The sequence below is a fragment of the Macaca fascicularis genome, chromosome 15 (assembly GCF_037993035.2).
Source record: "Macaca fascicularis isolate 582-1 chromosome 15, T2T-MFA8v1.1".
Lineage (NCBI taxonomy): Eukaryota > Metazoa > Chordata > Mammalia > Primates > Cercopithecidae > Macaca > Macaca fascicularis.
The window spans coordinates 4,578,143-4,605,902 of NC_088389.1; the positions used below are offsets into that span (position 1 = coordinate 4,578,143).

The 27,760-nt window shown below is 57.0% G+C and overlaps 1 protein-coding gene across 3 annotated transcripts in view; it reads right to left on the reverse strand.

The window, feature by feature from the left end:
• COL5A1 (collagen type V alpha 1 chain) overlaps positions 1 to 27,760 on the reverse strand; it is a 208,645-nt gene that overhangs the window by 61,006 nt on the left and 119,879 nt on the right. For all 3 annotated transcript variants that reach the window (XR_012424123.1, XM_045374232.2, XM_045374231.2), the window contains exons 19-31: positions 26,535 to 26,588; positions 24,353 to 24,397; positions 22,125 to 22,178; positions 21,360 to 21,404; positions 20,804 to 20,857; positions 20,503 to 20,547; positions 19,402 to 19,455; positions 14,290 to 14,334; positions 12,150 to 12,203; positions 7,013 to 7,057; positions 4,503 to 4,556; positions 1,837 to 1,944; positions 881 to 934 (exon numbers count right to left, since the gene is read on the reverse strand). Coding sequence is in view for 2 of the 3 variants with exons in the window: in XM_045374232.2 (XP_045230167.2) it covers positions 881 to 934; positions 1,837 to 1,944; positions 4,503 to 4,556; positions 7,013 to 7,057; positions 12,150 to 12,203; positions 14,290 to 14,334; positions 19,402 to 19,455; positions 20,503 to 20,547; positions 20,804 to 20,857; positions 21,360 to 21,404; positions 22,125 to 22,178; positions 24,353 to 24,397; positions 26,535 to 26,588 (711 nt within the window). In the remaining variant the exon portion in view is untranslated. The remainder of the gene's footprint in view (positions 1 to 880; positions 935 to 1,836; positions 1,945 to 4,502; positions 4,557 to 7,012; positions 7,058 to 12,149; positions 12,204 to 14,289; positions 14,335 to 19,401; positions 19,456 to 20,502; positions 20,548 to 20,803; positions 20,858 to 21,359; positions 21,405 to 22,124; positions 22,179 to 24,352; positions 24,398 to 26,534; positions 26,589 to 27,760) is intronic.

Genomic DNA, 27,760 nt, shown 5'->3' on the forward strand with positions numbered 1-27,760 from the left:
TTCATTTAAACCTGAACACGATTTCACATAAGAAAGGTTTCCTTTTTCTTTTATACTCCATTAGGAGCAAATAGCCTTCAAATCGCCAGTGTGGTGGAGTTGAGAGGCGACCGTCCCACGGGTTCTGCGTATAGACAACCCGGGGGACAAGGGCCACCAGCCAAGCAACAGGTGCAGAAGATCGCAGGACACTCCAGGAGAACCCTAGAAGGACCCCAGGTGCCTGTGCCGCCTGGGACAGAAGACTCATCGCCCAAAAGCCTCCTTTCAACTCAGCAAATTAATGCAGAAGGCAGTGAACACGGTGGAGGTTGAGAGCCACAGTGTCACACACGCCCCCAAGGATGGGGAGCAGATGAACCTGTGCAGAGTTAGGAGGACCGCTGGAGCCTCCCTCCACCTGTCCCGGGACACCTAACACGGCCAGATGCGAGGTGAGGAGGCCTGACGGTACAACCCTCCGCCTGCGCCGGGATACCTAACACAGTCGGAAGTTACCGTCGGAACATCCCTCTGCCTGCACCGGGGCACCTAACACGGCCGGAAGTTACCGTCGGAACATCCCTCTGCCTGCGCCGGGGCACCTAACACGGCCGGAAGTTACCGTCGGAACATCCCTCTGCCTGCGCCGGGGCACCTAACACGGCCGGAAGTTACCGGCGGAACATCCCTCTGCCTGCGCCGGGGCACCTAACACGGCCGGAAGTTACCGGCGGAACATCCCTCTGCCTGCGCTGGGGCACCTAAGACGGCCGGAAGTTACAGGCGGAATATCCCTCTGCCTGTCCCAGGACACCTAACGTGGCCGGATGCAGGGTGGGGAGACCTGGCGGAACATCCGTCCACCTGTCCCGGGACACCTAACACGGCCGGAAGTTACCTTTGGTCCTTGTCTTCCTGGGTACCCTGGTAACCCTGGGACTCCGAGTTTTCCCTGGGGGAAGAAAGAGTTGCATTAATGGCCAGCATGGTATTGCTCCATCCGTTTCCTCGGAGCAGAATGGAGACGTGCGTTCTGGCAGGGGCCTGGAGGAGGAGGGTGTGGTTTCCAGAGGCCAGGGCACACGTCGTCATGCAGAACCCCTGCCTGCCCTGGGTGGGGAGTGACTGCCAGCACCCATGAAGTCCAGCGGGTACCCGATGGTCCCTGCACCGAGGGAGAAGTGAAGGCCCCTGGAGGAGAGGTCGTGCCACTGTGGAGCAAAGCAATTAGAGGCAAGTGCCCCAGCTCAGAGTGTTCTTCATCTCGGGGCACCTCTGAGCCCTTCTGTATGGGTCTACCTGGCAGGATGGGACGACAAGTCTGGGCCACTGCATGCACCATTCCTGCCGGAGCCCAGGGTGGAAACAGGGTGGAGCAGGGTGTGTGGCTGGCCCAGGAGCCTCCTGCAGCTGGAAACTGCAGGCCTATGGATGGCTGCATGCCCCAGAGCCTGCTCCGTGGACTCCGGCCTTCCTTCCTGCCAGGCTGCCACACCTTCAGGCCATGGTGGGGACACCGTTATTACCCAGGTGTGGTGGCGGGAATGTGACAAGGACGGGGTCCTGGAATGTTGGGGCTCAGAACGCAGGCTTTGTAGCCACTGGGAGGAAGGAGCCCTCCAAGGCAATGGTGGAGGGCTGGGAAGGGCTGAACCCGGGACAAGGTAAGGGTCGTCATTCAACAAACAGCTTCACAGGAGCAGCAACAAGAGCCCAGGGTGGAGACAGGAGCCCGCTCAGGAATCACCCCCACCCCATGCCTAGGGCAGCCACAGCCAACAGGAGCCCGAGGCCATGGGGAAGGGCCTGTCAGATCCCTCCCAAGAAAGTGGCTGGAAGTCCCACATCACAAACCTTCTCCCCAGGGGGCCCCAGAGGACCGGGATCACCATTGGGACCTCCACGACCCTTCGGGCCTTCAGGGCCATCTTCTCCCCTGGGACCGGGCGGGCCGATCTCCCCCTGCAAGCCAGAAAAGAGGAGGTGTAAGAGGAACCCCCTACACACACACACTATTCTCCACCACTGTTGTGAGAGCAAGGGGACGGCTTACAGGCACCCTGTGGTCTGAGCTGCTCCACCAGCTCAGCTCCGCCTCACTCAGGCCGCCGAGCTGCTCCTGGAGCCACTGACCAAACGAGCACATTGTGCCGTGAATTCCGGGCTCTGTGGAAGCTGCACTGAGGTTGCCTGCTATTTATTTTCTCAAGGCTGCCTGCTCCTACTTCCCAATTACCTTCTCTAAATTGAGTGCCTCTTGGCTAAAATAACTTTGGTTAACAATAGTAGCTCTGAATTGCTATTTCTCCAAATAGAGCAGAGTGACTGGGAGCTGCTGCTGCTGCTGAAGCCCCAGGAAGTATGGAAGTGGGCCCCAGACCCGATCGAGCGGTTACCTGGGCATAACCAGCACACGGGAGAGCCACAGGAGGCGTCCCAGCAACAGACGGGCTTAAATTCTACCTCGTCCAACTTCCCCAAGTTACAGATTGGGAGCTCAGGGCTCAGACAGGGCAGAGGGCTCTGGAGCCTGCCCAGGCAATGGTAGCGCCACGGGAGAGTCTCCAAATGCCCTTCCGGGCACCCTTTGTCCAGCAATGGACAAATCCTCCTCTGATCATCTGTCTCCAAGAGCAGCTATAAAGCAGTGGTTCAAGTCCACAACACAAATGTGTATTGCTCAGATAGACAAAAATTAATAACTTCCTCATTCTGAAGCTCTAACCTGTCATTGGGTCAGGACCTCTCTGTCCCTCGTTCAACAAAATAATCCTGCACACATTTACAGAGCACCGAGAAGGTGCAAAGCCCCAGGCTGTGCTCTCTGAAGAGGTCCGGGTGTGGGGTCCTGTTCCCTGGGCTCAGGACAGGTCCCACCCCTGCATCCCACCCTTGTCCCATGGCAACAAGTGCTCCACTCTCGGAGCCCTGGCACAGGAATGTGTGTCATCTCTTCTGAAGCTGCAGCCTCATCATGTGGACGCCACATGTGTGAACAGAGGCATCAGAAAGGAGAAGAAAAGGACTTTGACCATCAAACTGAAAGGCCGCTGAGATGTGGGGATTCAAGAGCCTTCCACTACGAAAGGAGTTCTAGAATGGGCGCCTCTAGCAGCCACTTAACTGGGACAGCATTGCGAAACAGATCCCCTCCTCCCTCCCCCTTCCTTCCCACAGAGGTGCAGATTGCCTCTGCCTTTTGCCTGCCAGGTTGGGACGAAGTGCCAAGTGTGTGGGGCTTTCCTGTTCTGGAAAACCACCTGCGAGCCGGCGCTGCAGGGGGACGATTACGGCAGCTGGGTGACAGCCATGCTACCGCCGACAGATGTCCGTCCCGGTGCGTGCACAGCTGCCACCACGGCTGTGCCCACCGGAGGCCGAGGCATCTCGGCTCCTTCTGCCGGGCTCCTGCTCACTGAGAGGTTACTGGGGAAACCTCCAAGAGATTTTTGGCCGCCCTGGCTGCTCAAAGAGCTCCCTACCCTTCCTTCGTGCCCTTGGTGTCGCCTTCTCTTTAATTATAGGAATGTGCAGCCTGTGGCTTTCTGTGGTTGCCGGCAAGCCCCAGTCCCTCCCAGCACCCACCGGCTTTCTCTGGAGCCGAGCTAAATCATTCATTTAAAAACGGCCGGGCACGGTGGCTCAAGCCTGTAATCCCAGCACTTTGGGAGGCCGAGACGGGCGGATCACTAGGTCAGGAGATCGAGACCATCCTGGCTAACACGGTGAAACCCCGTCTCTACTAAAAAAAAAAAATACAAAAAACTAGCCGGGCGAGGTGGCGGGCGCCTGTAGTCCCAGCTACTCAGGAGGCTGAGACAGGAGAATGGCCCGAACCCGGGAGGCGGAGCTTGCAGTGAGCTGAGATCCGGCCACTGCACTCCAGCCTGGGCGACAGAGCGAGACTCCGTCTCAAAAAAAAAAAAAAAAAAAAAAAACAAGCCAGGTTGCTGTGGCTTCTCCTGAGCCAATATCACAGACCACAGGACTGTGTGGGAGTCCCAGGGCCCCTGAAGAACTGTTTGGGGACCAGGATGCTCCCCGGGCTCACAGGGATCCTAGACCCACGTCGCGTGCTGCCCTGTGGGCGCCGGCCCTGTGGCCTGGGGAGCAGCTGTGCTGCTTGGGTAAGCTGGGTCATTTCCAGAGCTGCTCTCCTTCCTCTTCCCAGGCATGGCTTATCGCTTGAGTCAGGTGAATAACTCTGCAATCCACAGGAGCAGCCTGAAGTGAACCCAGCCCCACTGACCCCTTGTGTGGGACACTGGGCGGAGCAGCTGGCGACCACAGGTTATTCCCAGTCCCCAAGGGGCAAGCTGAGGAGGAGGAGGTGAAGAGGAGCTGGAGAGAGTCGGGCCCTGGGCTCCAGGCCACTGTCCCCTTCCCACCAGGAGTCTCTACCGAGAATTTACCTCCTTTCTGAGACGCTGCCCTGTGGCAGCGAACATCCCCACCCCCTCCCATATGGCCAAGCACACCTGGCCTTTCCCCAGCGCAGATCCCAAACCCAGGATGCTCACCCGATCACCCTTGATGCCCATGTCTCCTTTAAACCCAGGAAAGCCGTCTTCACCCTGAATACGGGACAAGAGAGTGCCTTAGTCCAGGCAAGAGGACCCGCCTCCCTGGCGGTCCCTTCCCCGCTCCAAACGACCACGCTCAGCACCAGGTCCCCCACCCTTGAGGGGCAGCGCACACCCCGGACTCGAGGGTAGGCTTGGGGCCCGTCCCTCCAGCTGTAACATTCTGAAGCTGGAGAGAGCTGCGTCCCTGCTTCTCAGGCAGGCCCAGTTTGAATCTGAAAGTTCTGCATGGTGAGGCCTCAGCAAGCCGAGGCCCCCGAGCTCCCGGCATCGTTTCTCAGTGCACTTTGTGGCATCCCATCAGCACTGAAGCGACGGGTAAAGGGGGTGACAGTTGAGGACGGGGAGCTGGATGAAAATGCCCCCGCAAAGAATCCCTAAGGCCTGCAGTAAGAGGCAGTGCTTTTTGAAGGGTGGCGGATGTTCCTGAAGGTGGCAGGGGAAGTCGGCGGCCCACACACCCCAGGGCTACTGGTGAATCTGGGACACAAATGAGGCTGCCCTGCTGTCCGTTCGAGTCCCTGGTCTAGACTTTCCCCGTCCAGGAAACCACAGGGCGAAAGCCCTCAGATCCTTCCACAGAGGGGACGGGTGGCTCCTAGAGAAGGCCCTTGGCTGGGCTTTTCCTCTCATTATTCAGGGACCACATCTTGATCCAAAAAGAGTGAAAGGACAGGATCTGGGGACTCAGCCAGGTCGTAAACATTCAGGGCCTGGCTGGGAGCACACGCAAGGGAGGCAGCCTTCTGTTCAGTGAGAATCCAGCCCTCTCCAGCCAGCGCCAGCTCCCAGGGCCCCCAGGACCTCAAGGCCCCTGTTCGCAGTGTTCACACAGTGCTGGAAGCTTAGCAGCGGCCACAAATAATGCAGAAGTCCACAAAGACGGCCCCTTGACACCGCTCCCCTCCTTCCCCAGACCATCTCGGGCTGCCCGCGTGGCCCTCGGGAACAGTGCGGTAGCTGTCCTGGCAAGAAGGCGTCCTCTGCACAGCCTCATCAATATCATCTCAAGTAGCCCTGTCTCTGGCTAGGGACAAATGTGACAAGATCAAGTGGCAAAGCTGGACTCTCTGAAGCCACCTTGGAAAGGATGAAAGGTCCTCAGGTGAGGGAGCCTCCCTGGGGACCAACAGGATGGAGACCCTGTGTCGTCAGGGCCTCGTGTTCCGAAGCCCCGACGGGCTCCGTGTAGAAAGCAGTGCTCTTGGAGAGGCCAAACGGCTCAGCTTTCTTGGATGCAGACTTAGGGTTCCGCTGTGCGGGTACCCTCAGGAAGGAACCGAGATGGCACGGGCTCAGGCCTCTTGGCTGGTCCTCCCACAAGGGCAGTCACTAAGAACAGAAACCAGGGACAAGCACTCTCAGCAAACGCCATGGAACAAGGGCGTTCCTGCTGCCGCGTCGTTTCTGATTCAGCTGTGGCCATTCGATGTGTCCCCTCGGGAATGGCTTTAAGGCTGGCAGATTTCACAAGAAAGGATCCAAGCGACATCTTTGACAGGTGGCAAATAAGGAGTCTCGGCACGTGGACCATCCCAGCAGCAGACGCCAGCACCCGCACTCCAGCCCCACAGGCCACCGTGGCCAGGGGAGAGGCCAGGGTCTGCCCAGCGAAGGGGCCCAATGTGCTTTATGGAAAGCAAGTACTGCGTGGCTACACGGCACAGCAGGGTGAACCCGCACAGTTAGGCCACGGTGGGGAGGGTGGCACGGTGAGGCCGCCCTGAGGCCTAAATCTGTGTCATAACTGGGCCTTGGATTTGGCTGTGAGCTTCGTTCCACCAGAGTGAGAAGAGAAAGGTGGCCGGCCACGCAGCTCCATGTGGCTCAGGCTGTCGCCGCTGCAGGCTGTAACCAACCTTCTGACTCTGGCAGGCATGCATGGAGGTGTCGTTAGCTTTGTTTTCACCACAGTGATCCGCTAGGCCTGACTTGCACCCACGGACCATGGCCAATGGCGTGGCCTCTCTCCCTCCCTGCCTGGCTCTGGTGCATGCCTGGCTCTGGTGCATGGTGAGTTTCTGCTGCTTGGGCTGCCCAGGGAAGAACGTCTAACAACTAAATGGACCCTCATGCCAGCGGCCATGCAGGGCGGCCCACCTGGGGGTGGGGAGGGTGACAGGTGTCCACTGGCCCCCGCAGGCACGTGGGGGCCTGTGTGTTTTCTCTGGGGCCAAGGCTTTCTTGTGCAGAGACACAAACCCTGGACCCACTCAGCTCTGCTAGGAGATGTGCTCCAGGGTACCCGAAGGCCCATCCTCCTCAACTCATTGTTCTTCCATCTGCAAACAGACACTTTCCACAGAGTGGCATCAATTCCCCTCAATACTCAGAGGCGACGTCCACCTCAGCTGGTTTCATGGAAGAAGCATTGCGGGAGGGGCCCGCCAGCTGGAATTGGGCTCTGGACTAAGCAGAGGGCTCCACGGCTGCAAGGACAGACTTACCTTCTCACCCTTCGTGCCCTTCAGACCACGGATGCCATCGGCCCCCTGTGCGGGTGGGAAAAGCAAAAGGAGTGCCTGGTTACAAATCTCAGCCTCCCTAGAGCTGTGGCAGGCGCAGGTCCAAGTCCCAAGTGTCAAGACAGGCTGAGCTCTCCGAAGCAGACAGATGAGGCCAGCGCCCTGCCCTCAACACACTTCTTCCCACGTGTCCCCCTGTGGCCTCGGGAGGCCCAGCGTGTCCACGATTACTAGGCTGACTCCACTGACTCCTATATATGCAAAGACCCAAGCCCATCCCTGGCCTTCCAGCTCAAGCTCTGGGTCTGCCCTTCCAAGGGCCCACACCCCACAGCCCACACACCCCTCCTGCTTCCCGTTACAGCATCATCTTCTAGAAACACCCCCACCTTTCAGAGGTTTGGGAGGAAGCAGGAAGTGAAGTCTGAGTCAGGTAGATTTGATTAGGTCCCAGCTCCCCCTCCACGGCCTCTGACAATGCCCGAGACTCAGTTTCCTCATTTGGGAAGTGGAGAGGACGACAACCCTCAACTCATTACCACTGTTGGGAGGGAAATGCCTGCTAAGCCCTCAGGACAGCACCTAGCACCCAGCACACAGTAGGTCTCAATAAGCAAAAGCCCAGTGCCATCTGAGTATTTCAATTCTGTGTTATCATGAATAGATGATACCGTGATATTACTAAGTAATGACGATAACATTTATTGCAGTTGTCGTGAGTTCAGGACACACCATCCCACCTCCTTGCTGAACAGGACTTTCTGGGACGGGGGCCAGGACTATTTCTCTGACGCTCTCACTGTGCCAAGCGCCCGGGGCAGTGGAGGTAAATCTGTGGGTAGAATTACGCAGCCGCACCCTTGCCGTTAATGTCTTTGACTTCAGCCCTCCCAGCAGGGTGACTTTTAGCTAGAGAGACTACCTCGGGCTACCTCAGGCCACCTGCCCATGGGATGTGAGAGAGAGAGAAGCCACACTGCCCCCCCGCACCGGGATTCCAGGCTGAGGCTGAAGCCAGGGCCACAGAGCACTGGAGGACGCAGGGGCTGCCGGCTGCCCTCTGGTGGTCAGAACTTCCCACATACTTGGCAGTTCTGGCCTTTCCCCACGTCCTGGAGAGGGAGGGGCTCTGGGAAGGGATGGAGACACAGAGGGTGCTCCTTTCTAAAGAGGTGGCTGGGCTTGGGCTGCGTGCCCTGGCCCTCCCAAGGAGCTGCGGATGTAACTGCAGAAGCACCTTCCACTCCAGTGCCAGCTGCAAGGCACTTCCAGCCACGCAGACAGAGCAGCGGCGTGGTTGCCCTGAACCATAATCACTGGAGGATTTGGAGCACGGGGACAAGCAAGAGCTCTGCCACTATGCCTGCACGCACCATTGCCAAAGTCATGTCTGCTCCACACCTGGCCGCCACCACTAGCAGAGAGGCCTGGGACACCCAGCACAGGGTGGAGGCAGCCAGGAGGGCAAGGTGGGCTCGAAGCAGCTCTGGTTCACCTGGCCCGGCACTTGGCACACTAATGCGGACCAGTATGGAGTGCCTTGGGGGGACAGGGCACAGCTCAGAAACAGCACTGGCCCAGGCAGGGAGGCCGACTCCAAACAAACCTCTCCCACGCTAATCTCTACCCGAGCCTGAGACGGGACGTGGACCTCACGATGGAGAGGAAGCACCGGGCAAACACAGCATGCGTATTCCAGGGCCGAGTGGGAATGGCCAGCCAAGCCGCGAGGACACTCAGAACAGCCTGCTGCAGGCCGCTGCCCCCGCTGAGCACAGCGCGCACTTGGCAGCACCTGTGGGCCCGGGCAGCCCAGGAAGGTGAGAAGTGACTCAGCTGGGCCAACTGCTGAGAGGCGAGTGGTTTCTAAGCACTTGGTGGTGGTTTTTTCCTACAGACGCCTTCTTCCGAAGCAATCCTGGCTGGAAGCCCCCAGAGGAAAAGAGAACAGGTAGGCCCACGAGGGCTGACACAGAGCTGCGGACCCTGGAAAACCACCTGCCATCTCACCACGGTGAGGCACCGCCTCAGACACAATAGCCCTAGAACCCCACAGAGAAGGGCTTTCTGGAGATGAGCTACTTCCTTTTCTTAGAGCAATTTTGAGTTCTCAGCATACTTGCAAAATAGAATAGCAACTTGAGATTCTGCTTATTTCCTCTGAAGCACACAAGAAAATTGCAGGTGTGGTTGAGAATACACTCAGGGTTGAGCCTGCTCAGCAGTGTCTGATCCTAAATGCAAGGTGATGTCCAGCTGCCCCTCCCTGCCATGAGTCCTGGGGGACGGGGTTTGTGTGGCTGGCATTATTTTTCAGGAGCACTAAACTCCCTGGTACGGCATCCAGGGGGCATTGGCACCAGCTCTCCTCCCTCTCGCTGGGCAGGCTGGGCGACGCTGCTGCTCCCACCCTGCCCACGCCCTGCTGAGAGCAGGCAGGTAGGACCACAGCCCCCTGAGACCTCTCCCAGTCCTACAGTTCTAGCGTTTTAGGATCCCCATCAGAGCAATGGGACCAACTAGACAGAACCAGCACTTCCCAGAGTTTCTCGGCCACGGGGCTGTTGACATTGGGGCTCCTGTGTGCATGGTGGGGTGTGTGGTACCTCCCATTAGAGGGCACTCCTCAGTCATGCAGGAAGTGGCCCTGGCTGGGAAGGGCTGGACTGGAGCATCTGTGACACGACGGCCAGCCAGCCGCCCCAGCAAGGAGCACTCAGGAGCTGCAGCATGGCTGGGGCTAGATGTGCACATAGCCCAGAGAGGGGCAGGCTTTTGCCCGAGGCCTGGATGTGAATTCATATTTTAGGCCGCCCGGCAACCTCCTAGCAGCTGGGGGCTAAACAAAGGGTGGATTTGACTCTGTTGACAGTCAGGTTGAAACGGGTGCCTCTTCAGAAGTGCAAGGCAGAGGGAAGCCTGGGGGCGGGCCAAAGGTCAGTGAACTCAGAGGAACACAAAGGGAGCCTGCTGTGACCTGAACATCGTGTGTCCACCAAAAACTCAGATGGTGAACCCCAACACCCAAGGCAATGGAACTAGGAGGTGGGGCCGTGGGGAGGTGACTGGGTCACAGGGCGGAGCCCCTGTGATTAGGATTAGTGCCCTCACCAGAGGCCCCAGGGTGCTTGTCCCCCCTCTCCTGCTATGTGAAGGACACAGTGAGAGGGGACCATCCCAGATGGCAGCCCTCCCCAGACACTGAATCTGCTGCTGCTGTGATCTTGGACTTCCCAGCCTCCAGGACGGTGAGAAATAATTTCCTGTTGTTTACAAGTCACCCATTTTAGGGTCTTTTTATTGTAGCAGCTCCAATGGACTAAGAACCTTTTCCCAGGAAGAAAGTAGGGCTTTGGTGGAAAATAACGGGCCCGCTCTCACCGAGGACTATTCACCTCGAACGGCGGCAGCTTGGCCCACACAATCCCACGCCCTGCCGCCATCACCGCCGCCCAGGCCAAGCTCGTGAGGCGCCAACACCACTCACATTTCCAAATGCACGGGACCATGAGAAACTTTTTCCCCGACGAAAATTATTTTAAACCTCAGTTTTCCTTCCACCCTCTGCTTCCAAGTCTAACTGGATTGCTCATGTCATGAATGAATTTTAATCAGATAGACAAGATAAGAGCATTCTCCATAAACATTTTAAAGCAAACACCTTTTTAGCTCACAGAGCAGCGTTATGCAATTAGCCATGTATGGGAGTTGGCAGAGGCTCCTGCTATGCGACAGGAATTTGTAAAATAAACATGCTATAGAACTCACATCATCAGCATTTCTGCTAAATTATCACCCTTATAAAATTTGCTAGGCATTTTGCTGCTAGAAGCTGGCTTTAGGGAAAAACCTGACTCGCCTCAGGCTCCCAACCGTTGGAAGGTCTCTCTTCAGTACCTCGTGAACTTGGAACGTCCTCATTCCTGGGAAATGGAAGTCGGGGCCTCCCGGGGACAAGGGTGGGGCACACGATTTCGAATCTGGTTTGATTTCTGACAGCAGCCTCGCTTTTAGTGTAATTTGGGGCATGTCACTGAACACTGATGTCTTGGGCTCTCAGAGCAGGTGAGGGGGTGACCAGCCTGAGTCAGGAGGTTGATTCGGAGCAGGAGGCAGTTTCCAGTCGGCCTCCATGCCCCAGGGCGGCCACACACTTCTGATGTGCAACAGTGTTTGAAAAGCATAAAGCCCTTTGGACCAGGGAGGTGAGGGGCAGCTGAGCTGATGAGTCATTTCTACAAATCCCTCAAGCTTGACTAGTTGCTATATATACACACATATTCCTTCACATCCAGTTAAAAGCATCTTGAAGGAAAGAGTCATCATGAGCCTTTAAGATGCCGCAAGTCCCCATTCTCAGAGGAGGAAGAGAGCTGGTCCGCATGCTCCTAGGCGTATGTCTGTCTACACAGAACGGGCCGTGTCCAGAGAGCTGCACAACTCGGGATTGCATTACCCAGCTCAGAGCAAACACAGTTAGCTGGGCTGTGACGGAGGGCACCTGTGTCTGGGATAGTGCTCTGGAGCCGTGCGTCCCACGTAACGAGGTTGTCAGAGCCCTTCATGGCAGAAACACGATTGATTGTGAATAAATGGACAGCTCCCATGAGCTCCGCCTTGCGACGGGGCTGGCCCGCCCAGATGCTATCAGCGGAGACAGATTCTCTTTCTCATTCGGAATGTGCAAATGGCTAGAAAGAAACGTTTCCGAGCTTCCCCAGGAAAGAGGCCAGGCTCTCGGCCTCAGCCGGGATCTGCTGTCTCTGAGGAGAGTGGCAGAAGCCTGACAAATGGCAACAATAAAAGAGGCAAGAAGCAAAAGGACGTGTCCCGTCCTGAAAGATGGCTGCCAGCGCACCCCTGGCTTCATCACCACAGACTGCAGACTGTCCCACGCTCCATATCAGCCCTCCTGACTCCGGTTGGTCACACCCTCGCCTGCTCAGGCCCGCTGTCCTGAGACCTAGCATCCACATAAGTGACTGGGAGGACTGGGCTACTCCGGTTTGAAGGGCAGGGACATTAAACCACAGAGAATTCCCACAAACCAGCCACGCCAAGGCCCGCAGCCCCAACCCTGACCTCCAGGATGACCTGGAGCGGCGTGAGTCTCTCTCACCTTGACTCCTCGAGGACCTGGGTAGCCGATCGGACCCTGGGGGCCAGGTGGACCCTAAAACCAAAGAGAAAAAGACCGTTAGCCCCATGCCAGTGTGGAGGTGCCTGGGGAACTTCAGGAAACCCCAGAGTTCTGGCATAGCCCTCCTGCTGAGAGCAGGGCGAACATCCCAGGTCAGAGAGGCCCCGCCATGGGAGACTCACACCGGTGTTCCCAGCCTGCACTGACGGTGGAGGTGTGGCTGTGTCTCATGTCTCATAGCAGGACACAGAGGTGAAGCAAACGCTGGTCCCACCCGGCAGTCAGGGAAATAAGGGATAGGCTGGGGGAACGGTGAGATGGTGGAAGACCAGCTTTGGAGCTCTGCAAGGAGCATTGCCCCTAAAGAAATGCATCCCCAGACTAAGGACCTTGGAATAAATCAGGAGCGCCTCCGGCTGGGAGAAGGGTCAAGGCTGCTAGACAGGGAAGGGGCATCCGCCAGCAGCCAAGGGCCTCGCTGATGCTCATCTAGAGCTCACGGGGGTGGGCATCCAGCCCCGCCTGCCCCAGCCCAAGACACAGGCATGACGAACGGCTCCCACCACCTCCCTCCCAGCCCCCTTTCCACGTGGTGTCACGGCAGCAGCTGGAGTTCCCAGACAGGATAGGCTTGGTGGCCTCCTCTGCAAGGATGCAGTTCTGAGACCCGGCCCCGGAGTGCCTGCTCCCTGCTGTATCCCATCGCTAACAGGATGCCTGGCACAGAGAGTAACTCAGGAAGTCCCAGGGAGTAAATGAATGCCTCTCATCCCAGCTGAAAAGCCAGCACTTGGAACAGCGGGCCTGTGCTGTGGGCTCTACGTGCCAACCGCCGGTCAGCACCAGTTCCGGGTGCTGTGCAAGCACTGGTGGCCCCAGGTGCTGCCTCCACCTCTGATGATAAGAGGCTGTGCCCAGGGAGGATGGTTGGTAAATGACCCACTGGAGGCAGCAGGAACAGGATCTCTCATGGTGAACAGAAGCCAAGGGCCGAGGGGAGCGTTCACCCCAGTGGCTGCTGTGACTTTCAGGAGAGGAAGCAGGACAGAAGTGGCGAATCTCAGACCCCACTGGGTCTCAGGGGCAGCATGTTGGAGAAGTGCCACTGCCAAGCAGGCCTGGCACTGGAAATGGAACCCCTGTGAGGACTGGCGCTAGCTCTGCTGCCCTGGAAGGTCAGTCCTGGCCCACTACACCCTTGGCAGGGGGCGCTAAGACCAAGCCCCGGACCCCATCTTGCCTGTACAGACCCTGCTTCAAGAGATAAATGTTAGTCAGGCCCGATCCCAGAGCCTGTGACAAATGGGGCCTCTGGAACCCTGGTGCAGGTGGGCCTCTGCCCTCAGCCCCGGGCTTCCAATGACCATGAGCTCAGTGTGAGGTTTCAACACACAAGTGGTCTTGGGGTGAACAAAGTTTGGGGCACACCAGGACAGCAACAGCAGTCCCCGCTGTCTACTCCTCCTGTCTGGAGGCTCTTCCCACAGAGGCGCTTGCAGCCCAGCAGCTTTGTCATGAATCACAGTGGAGAGAAGGCGCTGGTGAACGCGCTGCATGGGACCCTCACAGGCCCAGCAGGCCCCACAGGAGGAACCATGAGCCACTCACAGTGCCAGACACAGGCATCCGCAGAAAGACCCCATCCCTGGCACTGGCATGACCTGGCAGTCTGTCCCTGTTCATAGCGGCATCTCCCTAAAACTCAAAGGCCACCCAGCTTGTGCAGATTCAAGGCCAGGGCTGAACACCGAGACACTGCCCTGCTGCCCGCATCCGATCTGGTCATGGGCACCTGATCTGGTCATGGGCACCCGATCTGGTCATGGGCACCCAATCTGGTCATGGGCACCTGATCTGGTCATGGGCACCCGATCTGGTCATGGACAGCAACTGGAGGGTGGGGTGAGGGGCAGTGACCCAGACGGATGCCCCGCTTCTCAGAGAAAAGGCCTGTGTTCCCCCTAGGCTGGGTCCCTTGGCAGAGACGCCTGAGGAAGGTGTGAGTGTCCCCGGCTCCTTCCTTTCCAAGCTGGGCGTCCCTGAGCAGAGGCTGAGCCCAGAGCACCTGGACCCGCCCCGCCTGAATGCTGAAGGGTAGGAGGGCACGGAGAGCACCCACCTGACCTCCTTTCTCTCCTGGAGGGCCTTCTTTGCCAGGGTGTCCCTGTCACAAAAGAAGAAGCCTTGATTAGTCAGCGCCACTCCAGAAAGCAACCTCCCTCGCTTCCCCTCCCTGCCTAGCATCCATGATCATGGAGCCCATTTCCCTCCCTCCCCAGGAAAACTAAGAGCACCAAAAGTTGAAGCAGCCGGACAGGCAGCCAAGCACAGCCCGGCCTCCCTGGGCCTGCGCCAGGCCCTGAACCTCGACTGCTTCATATGCAAAATGGAAACAATAAGCCTGACCCTGGCCCGACCCCGACCACAGTCAGAGCGACTTCGGGAGTGTGCAGCAACCCCCAAGCGCACAGGTGACCTGCACGGTGGCTCCTGACCCGGCCAGAGCCAGCCCCGCCCTGCAGTGCAGGTCCACAGACCAGCGACCCATGAGTGGGGACAGGGCCAACAAGGGCCTCTTCCCCAGGTCACCTAACAAGATGAATCTGCATGATAACGAGCTGGGACTAGGTTCCTGGCATCCCTGCTTCCTGGACTAGCAACTGCTGAGCTGTCTGCAAACCTCGGAATCTCTGACTGTTGGGGAACCAAAAGTAAAGCAAGGTTGGCGCCGGGTGGAGGGTTAAGGCGCGCAGGGTGGAGGACAAGGCGTGTGGGGTGGAGGACAAGGCGTGTGGGGTGGAGGGCTAAGGCGCGCGGGGTAGAGGGCTACGGCGCGCGGGGTGGAGGGCTAAGGCATGCGGAGTGGAGGCTAAGGCGCACGGGGTAGAGGGTAAGGCGCACGGGGCGTGGAGGGTTAAGGTGCGCGGGGTGGAAGCTAAGGCGCGCGGGGCAGAGGGTAAGGCGCGCGGGGCGTGGAGGGTAAGGCGCGCGGGGTAGAGGGTAAGGCGCGCGGGGCGTGGAGGGTAAGGCGCGCGGGGTGGAGGCTAAGGCGCACAGGGTAGAGGGTAAGGCGCGCGGGGTGGAGGGTAAGGCGCGCGGGGTGGAGGGTAAGGCGCGCGGGGTGGAGGGTAAGGCGCGCGGGGTGGAGGGTAAGGCGTTTAACTTGACTGAGGGGTCCCAGCACATCCATAAGTCTTCAAACAGTGCCTCATTTGAGACCCACACCCTGGGGTCTCCACCTGGCCTAAGGATGGAGGGGAGCTGAGCGAAGGTGAGGACCTGTGCCCCACGTGACAGGTGCCTAGCCAAGGCCCTAGGAAGGACCTGTGTCTCCTGCCTGCCTGGACCTGTACTAATTCCATTCCTAGGAATGCAGGTTTCTCTGACCTTCCAACCCAAATGGGTCACTCGGTTTAATGCCTGTGAGCTCAGGATCGGTGAGCCAAATGTCCAGGATAAAAACAGAAAGATCATCAATGTTCACTGTGCAGAAATGCAGTTCCACCAACAAGGATTCAAGGAAAGAGGCCGGGCGGGGTGGCGAGAAGGCTGGCAGGGCGGGGTCTGGTTCTACTCCTGGATACACTCAACCTGCTGTGTGAGCTTGGGCAGGTCACTTGCCTCTCTCAGGTGTAACACGAGAGGGTGGCGAGATGCTCTTCTACCTTGAGTGGCCTAACGATGATCTGAGACTTTTTCTAGACACAGTAGCATTCAGAAGACCCAAGTCCCGTCGCCTGAATTAAATGGTTTGTGTGTGACTTTCAAATTTTTATTAGCTGTCCAGTTGGATTTGATGCCTTTGCAGACAGCCTATCCTAGCAAGTGAGTGGGAGGGTGCAAAGTTCCCCTTGAGGGAGGCTTTGAGGAAGTCCAGGCACCTGTGGGACCCCACTTGCTGCTCCAGCCAGGAGGGGACATGCTTGGCCACCACGCCGCCTTCCAGAAACAAGGCTGATCGCGCCAGCACCTCACGGTGGCCGGGCTGGACCTGGACAAAGCTAACGGGAGGGTGTCCTGGTCCAGGGTGGCCGGGAGAGGTTCTTTGTGGCCCTTTATTACAGTTTCTATCAAGCACAGACACCGTTCTGTGAAGGACCTGGCGGGTGGATCTGCAGGGGGGCCAAGAGCCCGGCTCTGGACTGGGCAGACCCAGCCATGGCTGCTCGAGGAAGCCCCCAGGCCTCTCCCCATGGTCATTTCCTCAGTTCCAGGCTGGAGATAACAGCACAACTGCACACAGCGCTGCTGCGGAGACGCACAGAGCGTTTGCAAAGTGCTCAGGACCGCGCCCACCCAGGGAGCGCCACGCAGAGTTAGCGGCTGGCATCACGGCAGCCTCCATTCCCATCCAGGCCAAATTCCTTTAGGTATATTTTCAGTTACAGATAGAGAATGGGAGTAGGCAGTGGGGGGAAGCACAAAGCTCCCTTATTAAAAATGTTTGAGGCCGGGCGCGGTGGCTCAAGCCTGTAATCCCAGCACTTTGGGAGGCCGAGGCGGGCGGATCACAAGGTCAGGAGATCGAGACCACAGTGAAACCCCGTCTCTACTAAAAATACAAAAAATTAGCCGGGCGCGGTGGCGGGCGCCTGTAGTCCCAGCTACTCGGGAGGCTGAGGCAGGAGAATGGCGGGAACCCGGGAGGCGGAGCTTGCAGTGAGCCGAGATCACGCCACTGCACTCCAGCCTGGGCAACAGCGTGAGACTCCGTCTCAAAAAAAAAAAAAAAAAAAAAAAAAAAAATGTTTGAACAGGAAAAGGCAGAAAAGAAACGTCACAAGATAACCATGACTGATTTTCCTGCAAAGCCGGGCAGGATCACTTTCCCCTTTCTTTCTCCTTGTGTGCGTTTCCCAGTATTCTATAATGAGCATTGCTTCTGTAATGGGAAAATAATAAAGCTTACATTATTTGTATTTGATATTTTCTGATTTAAAAAGTAATGTATGTTCATCTTAGACAATTAGGCAAGTGGAACTGGAATTAAAATCCTTCATCACTTCACTGCACGGAGTGGCTGTGGCTAATTGTATGATAGGATCATCCATTGTCTCTGCATATATGCATGTGCCACTGGCTGTGGCTAATTGTGTGATAGAATCATCCATTGTCTCTGCATATATGCATGTGCCACTGGCATGGTAGATCATTTTTAATTTAATATTACATTGTGAGCATTTTCTCATGTCACGGAGTATTTGTCTAAATTCAATTCTTACTGGCTCTGTAATATTCCACTGAGCCATAATTCACTTAATCATTTCTTCAGCGTATGGTATCAGGAATATATTCCACTGAGCCATAATTCACTTAACCATTTCCCCAGCGTGTGCTATCAGGAATTATTCAACAACATATTTCAAGGTATCGAGTCTGCTCCGAAGCACCTCATATTTCTTGATGGATTTTAAGTCAATCTTCCTTTCTTTGAAACCAAAACCAAAGCAAGAAAAAAAGAAAACTCTGTAGCGTTTACCCTCAATGTGCTGCCTTGTAAAGGAGAATTTCTAAAAATCTTTTCTTTCCTCCAGATTGGTGCGAGACAGCTGGGGCTGTCTTTGGGCCTACCCATGGCTTCCTTTTGTTCGACGTACCTTCATGCGAATGGGGTCCGCCTATGCTCACATTTTAAGGTTTAAATTCGGGCCGGGGAAGGGACATCTTAAAGGCCCTTCCTTCCCCCAAAGAATATAAAAGGAAACTGCAGGCTCTTTAGGGACCCCAATTCTTTGGAGGTTTCAACATGGGGAGGGGAGTTCCAGGGAGAACAAGTTAGGTCAGCTGAGGGCCGAGAGAATGATCTTGTCAGGAAGGTGAGGTGCGGCCCCCTTCACACCCAGGCCCCCCTCCTCTCCTCAGAAGGAAAGTGGGGTGTGGCCTGCTTCACACCCAGGCCCCCCTCCTCTCCTCAGAAGGAAAGTGGGGTGTGGCCTGCTTCACACCCAGGCCCCCCTCCTCTCCTCAGAAGGAAAGTGGGGTGTGGCCTGCTTCACACCCAGGCCCCCTCCTCCCCCTCTGGGCCCAGCCACCCTCCCCACAGATTGCGGCCCATACTCCATCGACATCACAGCCAGCAGCACGGGAACAGAAAAAAAGGCTGGAAGGACACACGTCCACCTGCTATCAGTGGCTAAATCAGGAGATGAGATCAAAGGTGGTTATAATTTACTGTAATTGTATTTATTTTCCTAATTTTCTATAACGAGATGTGCTGTTTTGATAATTAGAAAGGGCAATGAAATGTCAATTAAAGGACACAAATAACGCATTGGACAATGAACCACTCAGTGCGCAGACTCCCATGTGGCCAGGTGACCACGGGGCCCCACAGCTGCCCACGTGGGGATGAGAAGGCTCCACTCTGCTTGTTCTGATCAAGAAGGGGTAGTTTGTGATGTGGGAGTCACTGGGCCGACTGACTCAGCCTGAGGGATGCTGCGTGGTGAGCAGTCTCCGATAATCGTCAACATATTTAACTTCCTTGTTTAGTTTTCAACAGTGTTATTAAAACCATAAAGCACACGGTGTCTTCAATAATTAATTCTGCTAATCTCGTTTGTGAAATAGACTCAGCATTAACGGAATAATCAAAACCAAAACCGCAGCAGGCACTTACAGAGGGTAGTGGGTGCAAATCAGCTCACACTCGTGTACATGCACGTGTGCACACACGCACGTACGCATTCTGAGTGTGTTCTACTTCCTCACACCTACGCCCTCCACACAGCTTAGCCACAGATTGGATTTGTCACCAACTCGCTATTTCCAGGCAGAATCTAATTTGGCTCCACAGCTGTGCCCGCACACATTGCAAACGCGTTTGCTCACCACCTCCCTTCTCAGTGCGTGAACACTAAAAATACACACCACGTACCCTGCCTCTTCGCTTCCAACCCCGGGGATGGAAGCGATGGCGTGAAGCCCGGCCCAGCCCTCCTAACGGCTCAGCACGCAGGCCTGACTTCGGTAATTAATCAGCACACCCTAATAAATAGCTAATATTCCTACTCGTGCAGTCACCACTCGTTGATTCAAACACATGATGCTAAGGGTGTCCAAAACCCAAGAATGACCCAGCAGTCAAGCTGGAGACCAAACGGGTCTTCATCAACAGAGCCAGAATGAGTCAGTGCCGGCCAACAGCCCCAAAGAGCCTGGGCCCACAGCCCCTGTCCGCAGGGAGGAGGTGGGGAGAGTATGCAGGGATGAGGGGGGCAGGGCTACTCACCGGGGGTCCGTCAGCACCGGGCATTCCTGGAAGGCCTGGTTTACCCAAGGGACCCTAGAACAAACCAGAGACTCCGTGAGGCTCCGTGAGCCTCCCTAGGCTCACCTGACCTCTCTGTAGGCCCCCAAGGTTACTTTTCAACATTTCTGCCCACACAGCGTTTGCTGAGAAGTGTGGTCAGAGGCACTGGGTCCCTGGCTGTGAGGCATGTAGCCACAGTAGCGCCCTGGGGGCAGCTCCACCGTTCTGATCACCTTCAGGTTTTGCTGTAGGAACAGAGTCAGCCCACCAAGTGCCCCCATTCTTCTCCACATCCACCTGCTGCATGCTGGGGCCCAGGAGGACATTACCCAGCCTCCGCTGCTCTTACGGTGCCGTGCCTTCTTCAAGTGCTCCCACCAGCCTGTCCTCCCGGGTCTGTTCACACAAACACCCCAGGGCGGGGCAGGGCATCCCGCAGTGTAAGGCCCACAGCCTCAGCATCCCACAAACACCAGCTCCTGGAAGGTCCCAGGCCCGGCAGCAGCCCGGCCCTCTGTGTTTCTCAGGCCCCCCGCGGATTATCATGCACTCAGAACCACCCCCTTGGAGGTGTTTTTGCTGGTGGCAACCAAGGCGCTTCGAGCTACCTGAACTATCTCATGCCTGGTTAAGCGACAAACCCTAGAAGGGCAAGTGCTTCTAGCTCTCGTTGCAGGGCACAGGACAAGGTAGGCTCTGCAGACACAGCCAGGTTGCCAAATTTAGCGAAACTAAACTAAACCAAAATAAACAACAACAAAACAAGATGCCCGGTTAAATTTGAATTTCAGATACACAATGGTTCAATACACGGCCTGTATTTTTGTTCCTTGCTAAATCCAGCAACCCCTGTACATACTAGGGAATGAATGAGGGAACAAATGTATGAATCAGTGAGACACGGATCCAAGATTCTTCTCATGCTTCTGGCCCAGTTCTTGGCACTCTGAGCTTTGGCATCTCTTGGGAGCACTAAGATATACATTGAGAGCTGGTGGATATGAGGGGTCCTCCTGGGGCAGGCCAGGGAATTCAACTACAGGTGGGCAGTGGCCCGCAACACAGCCCAGGCCCACCTACCTTTTCTCCTGGAGGACCAATTGCACCCTGGGGGCCTGGAAGACCCTAGGAGGGAGAAAGAGCCAGAAAGGGAAGGTGAGGGCGCTGATTGACTCAGAACCCTGCCCTGCCATCCGCCCATCTTCTCATTGATGTCTCCCTCATCCGGGCACCAACCCAGGTCCTAGTCTCCCTCCAGATAAGAGGAGGGGCTGCAACTTGGAGGGGACAGAGCTGGCCGCTCCCTCCCAGGGCTCGGGGCTGAAGACACGTGCCTCCCACAGCCGGATCCCCGTGAGCTGCCTCTCCCGGGCTCACTTACCTGAGCACCTGGATTACCCTGCTGTCCCGGGGGGCCAGGCTCTCCCTGGGGACCCTACAGGAGACAAAAGCAAAGGCACTGAAGGGGGCTCTGGGAACTGGACCCCCTCCCCTGGGTGTCGTGTGCCCCCTCACTGGCCTCCCATCCTTTCAAACTGCTCCCCACTGCCTGATGCCAGGGGGAAGGGAAAGGCGGCCAGGTTCCACCACAGAGAGCAGCACCAGGACCAGGCGCCTCTGAGGCTGTGGAGGTTGACTCTGATGGAGTGAGCACTAACTCGTTTATGCAAATACACCTAGACATCCGTCCAGGAAGGAACACATGAGAGGAACCGACCAGAAATGATATATCGGGTAGAAAACTCCCAAGTCGCCCCATCATGCTAAAGTCTCCGGGTGCCACTCGCCACTGGAGGGTGGGTGCCACGGAAGAGGGTCTGCAACCTGCCCTTCACGTTCCCAGCTGAGGTGGACGGCGATGGACCTCCCTAGCGGGGCGAGGAGTGTGCCCAGGGAAAATGCCCCTGAAGCCGGGCCACGGGACGCCAGGGACTTACCACATTTCCTTTCGGCCCCGGCTGGCCGTCCATGCCCGTTACACCCTGTGTGCGATTTTAAGAAGAAAAATATGTAACTGAATGCGAAATAACTCACAGTACTCAAAAGGAAAATCCCACTCAACCCAGCTCAGATGCCCGTCCTACAAAGAATCAGAGGACAGATGCTGTCTGGGGAAGGGAAAGACCTGACTCCGAATCCCGTCCCAGAGGTCCACGGGTCAGCCCCGGTAACCCTTGGCTAAAGGTTAACTGAGCTGCCAGGCCCCTGCATTCCACGGGGCAGGCCTCAGGTTCTAGAAAACCAGGTCACACAGGGCTGGGAAGGCTGAAGCGGGCAGGCCTGGCCCTGGGGAAGCTGCCCACCAAGACACGGCCCCACTGGAATCAAGGGCTTCCGCCTCCTTCCAGAATGTTCACAGAAGCTGCTGGAAGTTCTTTCTAGTGGGGAAGAAACGTGACATCCTGAGTTTTGGCTTAGAACTGAAATAGCACGTGCTGTCTGCCGGGAGTAAGTGCCGCCAAGGTGAAGCGGACGTGTGAGGCCGGCAGCCTCGGGCCTCCACCTGCGAGGCCACACCTGCTGGGGCCGTGTCTACAGCGTCTGAACGTCACTGTCCCACTCACGCCTCACACTGGCAGCAGGCAGGCGTCACAGGGGCCAGTGCAGACTTCCTGCCTCTGTGCCCAAGTGGCCACCGGCTGGGAGGTGGGGTCTCAAAAGTCAAGATGGGGGCAGACAAGAAGAGTGGCGATAGGACTTACGGGAGGTCCGGGAGGACCTGGAGGCCCCTTCGGCCCAAGCAGACCACGTGGCCCCTGTAAGAGGAAAGGGAAAATAAAGGGAAGACAGGTTTTAAACTCGGGCAGAAACCCCAGCCCTCCTCTCTCTGTCCCCTAAGCCCGCTTGGCCCTGACTCCACCCAGAACCCCAGTTGGTGACTCAGGCCTCCCGGCCTCCCAGCAGCGAGGTCCAGACTCCCTCCCAGCCTGCTGTGCTGCCTCCCTCCACCCCACCCTGGTGCTGGGAACAGGGGCAGGTGTCTGGAATTGGTGGGAACTGAGAGAGAACACTATGGGGCACCCTCAGGGAAAGGAGGGTTTTCAAGCTGACCGGCTCCTCTGACACTTGCTGGGGCACAGACGCTCCCCCCAAGAATCATCACGCAATTACATTCCACCGCACGGAGCCCTTGCGCCCCGTCCTCATTATCAGCTCCCTCTCGAATTCCCCTCCGCAGCAGCGACATACAACTGTTTTTATGATATCACAGGGTCCGAGGGTGTGGGCAGGAAGGCGTCAGGCGAAACTAGTCCCTGGCGGGAACCCCACGACTGAACGTGCGGAAGGAGGCACGGGGTACAGATCTTTTCCAGGACGCTACTCTGGTCAGGAGTTGGCACGCCCTCCCCGGTGAGCCAGGGCTCCTGCAGAACAGTCCCCGCTTACCGCAGGTGGAGTGAGATTCCGGGAGCACTGCCTGCCACCCGCGGGGAATTACGGAGCCTTCACCCCAGGTACCTGGACTTCAAGTGCTCTTAATTTTGACAGAACCTTTTCAGATTCTGTAGAAGGGAGATCCTTCCCCCGCTCATTGCCTCTTCAATGTTTCCTTCGTTATTTTAATACCTAGTTCTAGCAACGTTTCTTGGAAGCTAACAGCCCGGAAGGTATTGCTTGGACGTGTGTTAAGGAGAGAGTGGAGTTGATGAATTCTCCTTAGAGGCTAATCAGACATCTGGGGTATAATTTAGTCCCAAATGAGTCTGCAGGCGCCGACCCCTGCCTCCTCTACGCAGTGCCTGCGATATTTCTCATCAATTAGCACCACCCGATGCACGCAGCCGGGCTGACGTGGCTACGAGAAAAGAGATTCTTTAAAGCAACAGCAAATGAATAGTAATGAACGTCCTCTCAGTCAGGACATTTGCTCTGGGCCTAAATATATGTCCGCTTAGGGAAGAGCTTTCCCATGCCCAGGGCTGGGGCAGTCTGCTGGAGGGATCTGCCTCTGGAAGGGCGGCCACTGAAACAGGCCCAAGCTCGGGCTGACTCAGGTGTGTGAACCCCGCCCCTGCCACGATGCCCCTGATGCCGCTGTGCTGCCCCGGGACCCCTGACAATGCACTCAGATCCCCTACAATGCCCTTGAACCCCCCATGCTGCCCCCTGACCCCCACAATGCCCTCAGGCCCCCCATAATGCCACTGAACCCCACCATGTTGACCCTAGACCCCCCACAATGCTCTCAGACCCCCCACAATGCTCTCAGACCCCTCACAATGCCCTTGGGCCCCCCACGATGCCACTGAACCCCACTATATTGCCCCTAGACACCCCCACATGCTCTCGGCCCCCCCACCATGCTCTCAGCCCCCCCGACAATGCTCTCAGACCCCCCACAATGCCCTCGGATGCCCCATAATGCCACTGAACCCCACCATGTTGCCCCTAGACCCCCCACAACACTCTCAGACCCCCCACAATGCTCTCAGAACCCCACAATGCTCTCAGACCCCCCACAGTGCCCTTGTTCCCACCCATGCTGACCCCGGACCCTCCCAATGATGCCCCGGGACCCCACCATGTTGTCCCTGGAATCCCCAATGCCCTCAGACACCCCGCACTGACCCCAGACCCCACCATGATACCCTCAGACCCTCCACAATGCCCATGGACCCCACATATTGCCCCCTGACTCCCCACGATGCCCCTAGACCCCACCACACTGCCCCTGGACTCCCACAACAACACTTGAGGGCCGTGCTTGCTCCTGTAGGCGGCTCAGACTTCCTCCTGGGGTTGCCAGCCAGCCTCGCCTGTGCCTCCTCTCTTTGGTTTCCCTGGGAAATGGCCAGGTCCGTCTGTTCTCAGGTCGAGCCCTCTCTCATCTAAGCTCCTGGCTGATCCCAGATCCTGCTCCAGCAGGAGCCTTGGACAAAGCCTTTCTCCACACTGAGCCCCCACCGTCCCACTCAGCCCACAGACTTACGGGCTCCCCAGGCAGCCCCCTGGGCCCGACTTCTCCGTCGTCACCCTGCAGAGGAGAAAAAAAGGCAAGGTTAGAGGAACGAGCTGTTAGCCTGGACACCAGTTTCCCCTCAGTGGGGCACAAGGGTTCTCTGGCTTGGGGCTGCTTCACATATGCCAGGTTTACCAGCCCTGGTACCAGCTGGGAAGGCCTGGAATGTCCTCGCTCCCAGCAAGCTGCTAGGTGTGCAGACGCTGCAGCTGAGGCCTGAAGGCTCTGAGATGCTGGTTCAGGAGCTCACATACCACAGCTCTCCAGAGGGAAAGACTGGGCAGAAAGATCATATAATTGAAAGGATTTGGTGACCTTCATGAATGACAGACTCTGGGGCAGAGCATCAGGGGAGAGTCACAAGATCCCCTGGGCCGCCCTCTGGGGAACCAGGTGTCCCCCCTGGGGTCCTAAACAGCTGGGAAAGTAAAGCAAGAAGAGGCTTCCTCCTGGCTGCAGAAGGGGGAGCCTCCCTGGCTCCACCGCTTCACACCCACGGGCTGCCTGCAAACGCTGCCCCTCACCAAAGCACCAGTGCCCCTTCCCACCTGCCTCACGTATGCAAGCACGCATGCTCACACACAGCCTGCCTGCACATGCCTACACATACATGCACACACAGACCCTATGTGTGCACGTGCATACACAGCTGTGCTCACACGCTTGTGCACATACCCCCACGCATGCACATGCATACACAGCCATACACACACGCTTGTCAACACACACATAGGCCCTGTGCATGCACGTGTATACACACACACTTGTCCATACACACACCACACGCCCTGTGCATGCACGTGCATACACAGCCATACACACATGCTTATGCACACACACACACTATATGCATGCACACACATACACAGCCATATGCACACTTGTAAACACACACACACCCTGTGCATGCACGTGCATATGCAGCCATGCACACATGCTTGTCCACACACATACAGCCACGTCTGCATGCATGCACACAGGTACATGCACACTCCCTGCACATACACGTGCACACAGCCACACATGCACACACACACACGTCCTCTCAATCAAGCAGCACTGACATCTAGAAGGGTCCCTCTCTCCTTCCTTATCTTACAGCAGACTGTGCTGAGGCCCAGACAGGAGCAGGTGCCCCGACCACGTCAGCCTGAAAGCTGGTGAGACAGAAATGCCCCTGGAGCCGCTCCTCTTTCTCACCCTCCAGGGTTCCTTAAAGCTTTTCCCCTAAACACCCCTTACACACAAAGGTGTCTGAGTGACTGTGGTGCCTGCCGGGAGGAGCTTAGAAACTCACAGCCTCATACATCCCATGCCCCAGTCCCACTGTGCTGTGGCCTAGAGATCACACTTCGCCTCCACACACAAAAACGACATGGCAGATACCAGACCCCAGCCTGTGCGCCCATGCTGGGGAACAGCTCCCTCCCACGCTCCGACCCCACTCCGGCCGCAGCCACTCGCTTCCCTACCTCCAGGCCCACAGAGGGTTATTCCAATCCCCCGCCCTCCTCTGCTCCCCAAATCTCAGCTTTCTGCCACCTGCATGCCTCCAGCTAACTCCTCATCTGGACGAGATAAGCAGAGATGCCGAGCTCAGTAAACTCTCTGGCCACCTTTCCTCCCGGTGGGGTTCAGGGCACCTGTCTCCTGCAGTGAGAGCTGACAGGTGGCCCTGGGCTCCGTCCACCGGCAGAACCAATAGAGTCACTAAACGTCCACCGGCAGGGCCAATAGAGTAACTAAACGTCCAACGGCAGGGTCAATAGAGTAACTAAACGTCCACCGGCAGAACCAATAGAGTAACTAAACGTCCACCGGCAGAACCAATAGAGTAACTAAACGTCCACCGGCAGAACCAATAGAGTAACTAAATGTCCACCGGCAGAACCAATAGAGTAACTAAACGTCCACCGGCAGAACCAATAGAGTAACTAAACATTGCAGTCAGGGTCTCTCCCATGCCCCGCAGCCTCTTGGCATCTGATCAATTGCTTTGCCCACTGGGAATCCCCCTCTGCCCTCTCCCAGCTGGCCCTCCACATGCAGCAGGCCGATCCCACACCATAGGCCTCTCTTCTGCGGTCTTCCTGCGCAAATCACTGAGGAGCAGGGCAGGCAGGAGCAGTCACAGGGACGGCAGAATACCTACCCTCTCTCCGTCGTCTCCTGGAGGTCCTGGCGGGCCGGAAGGACCAGGGTCACCCTAGGAAGTGAAAGGGTCAATGTCAGCCTCTCCTGAGCAGGTCATGCAGGGCTTGTCCAAGGTCCACACTCTGTTTTTCTCTAATTCTGACAGTAAGATTCCCAAGCTCTCGGAAGGCCCTTCCAAAATGAGGGAAGGTTCCTTAGGAGATCACGTGTGCCTCGGCTGGGCTAATGTAGGCTGCAGACTCTCACCTGAGTCTCGCCATGATGGCCTGAAGATAGGAGGGTGCTGGACTGAGCACCCTGCGGGGCCAGGCAGGGCCACCCACGTGGGCAGCCTCAGGACACTAAGCCAAGGTCTGAGCTATCCTCGGCCCAAGTCCTCGAGGTGAAGCAGCCTCACCCTCGGGGAGAACCGCCTGCCTGCAGCCTCAGAGCGCGCATGCAGTGGGTGCTCAATATGTGCTCATCAGTCATGCAAAAGGGCTGGAGCTGAGTCACGGACGGCCTTCGTGGCCGTGCTCTTTCCATGTGGTTGTTGGAGAACACAGATGCAGCAGCTTTGGATAAACGGCAACAGCCAAGCCCCTTCTCAAGGCATCATGGAGGGCAGCAGGCCGTGCTTACGGGCACAATCGACAGAGCGGTGGGGTGAGGGTGGACGTGTGGGTGCACGCATGTGTGTGTGCGGGCATGTGTGTATGTGAGTGCACGTGTGTGGGTGGAGTGTGCAGGGGTATGTGGGGTATTTGCATATGCATGTGTGCATGTGGGGGCATGGGGGACATATGTGTGTGTAGGTGTGCATGTGTGTGTGCATGTCAGTGTGTGGGTATGTATGTGTGTGCAGCATGCGTGTGTGCATGTGGGGGTGTGGGGGTATGAGTGTGCATGTGCGGGGGTATGTGCATGTGTGGGGTGTGTGCACATGGGCATGTATGTGTGCATGTGGGTGTGAGTGTGGGTATATGTGGCACCTGTGCACGGGTATGCATGTGTGTGGGTGGTGTGCGCATGTGTATGTGTGTGGGGGTGGTATGCATGTGTGTATGCATGCGGAGGGGTGTGGGTATGTATGCTTGTGTGCATGAGTGCGTGTGTGGGTGTGCGTGCATGTGTGTATGTGAGTGCACGTGTGTGAGTGGAGTGTGTGGGGGTATGTGGGGGGTGTGCACGTGTATGCCTGTGTGCATGTGGGGGGTGGGGGTGCATATGTGTGTATAGGTGTGC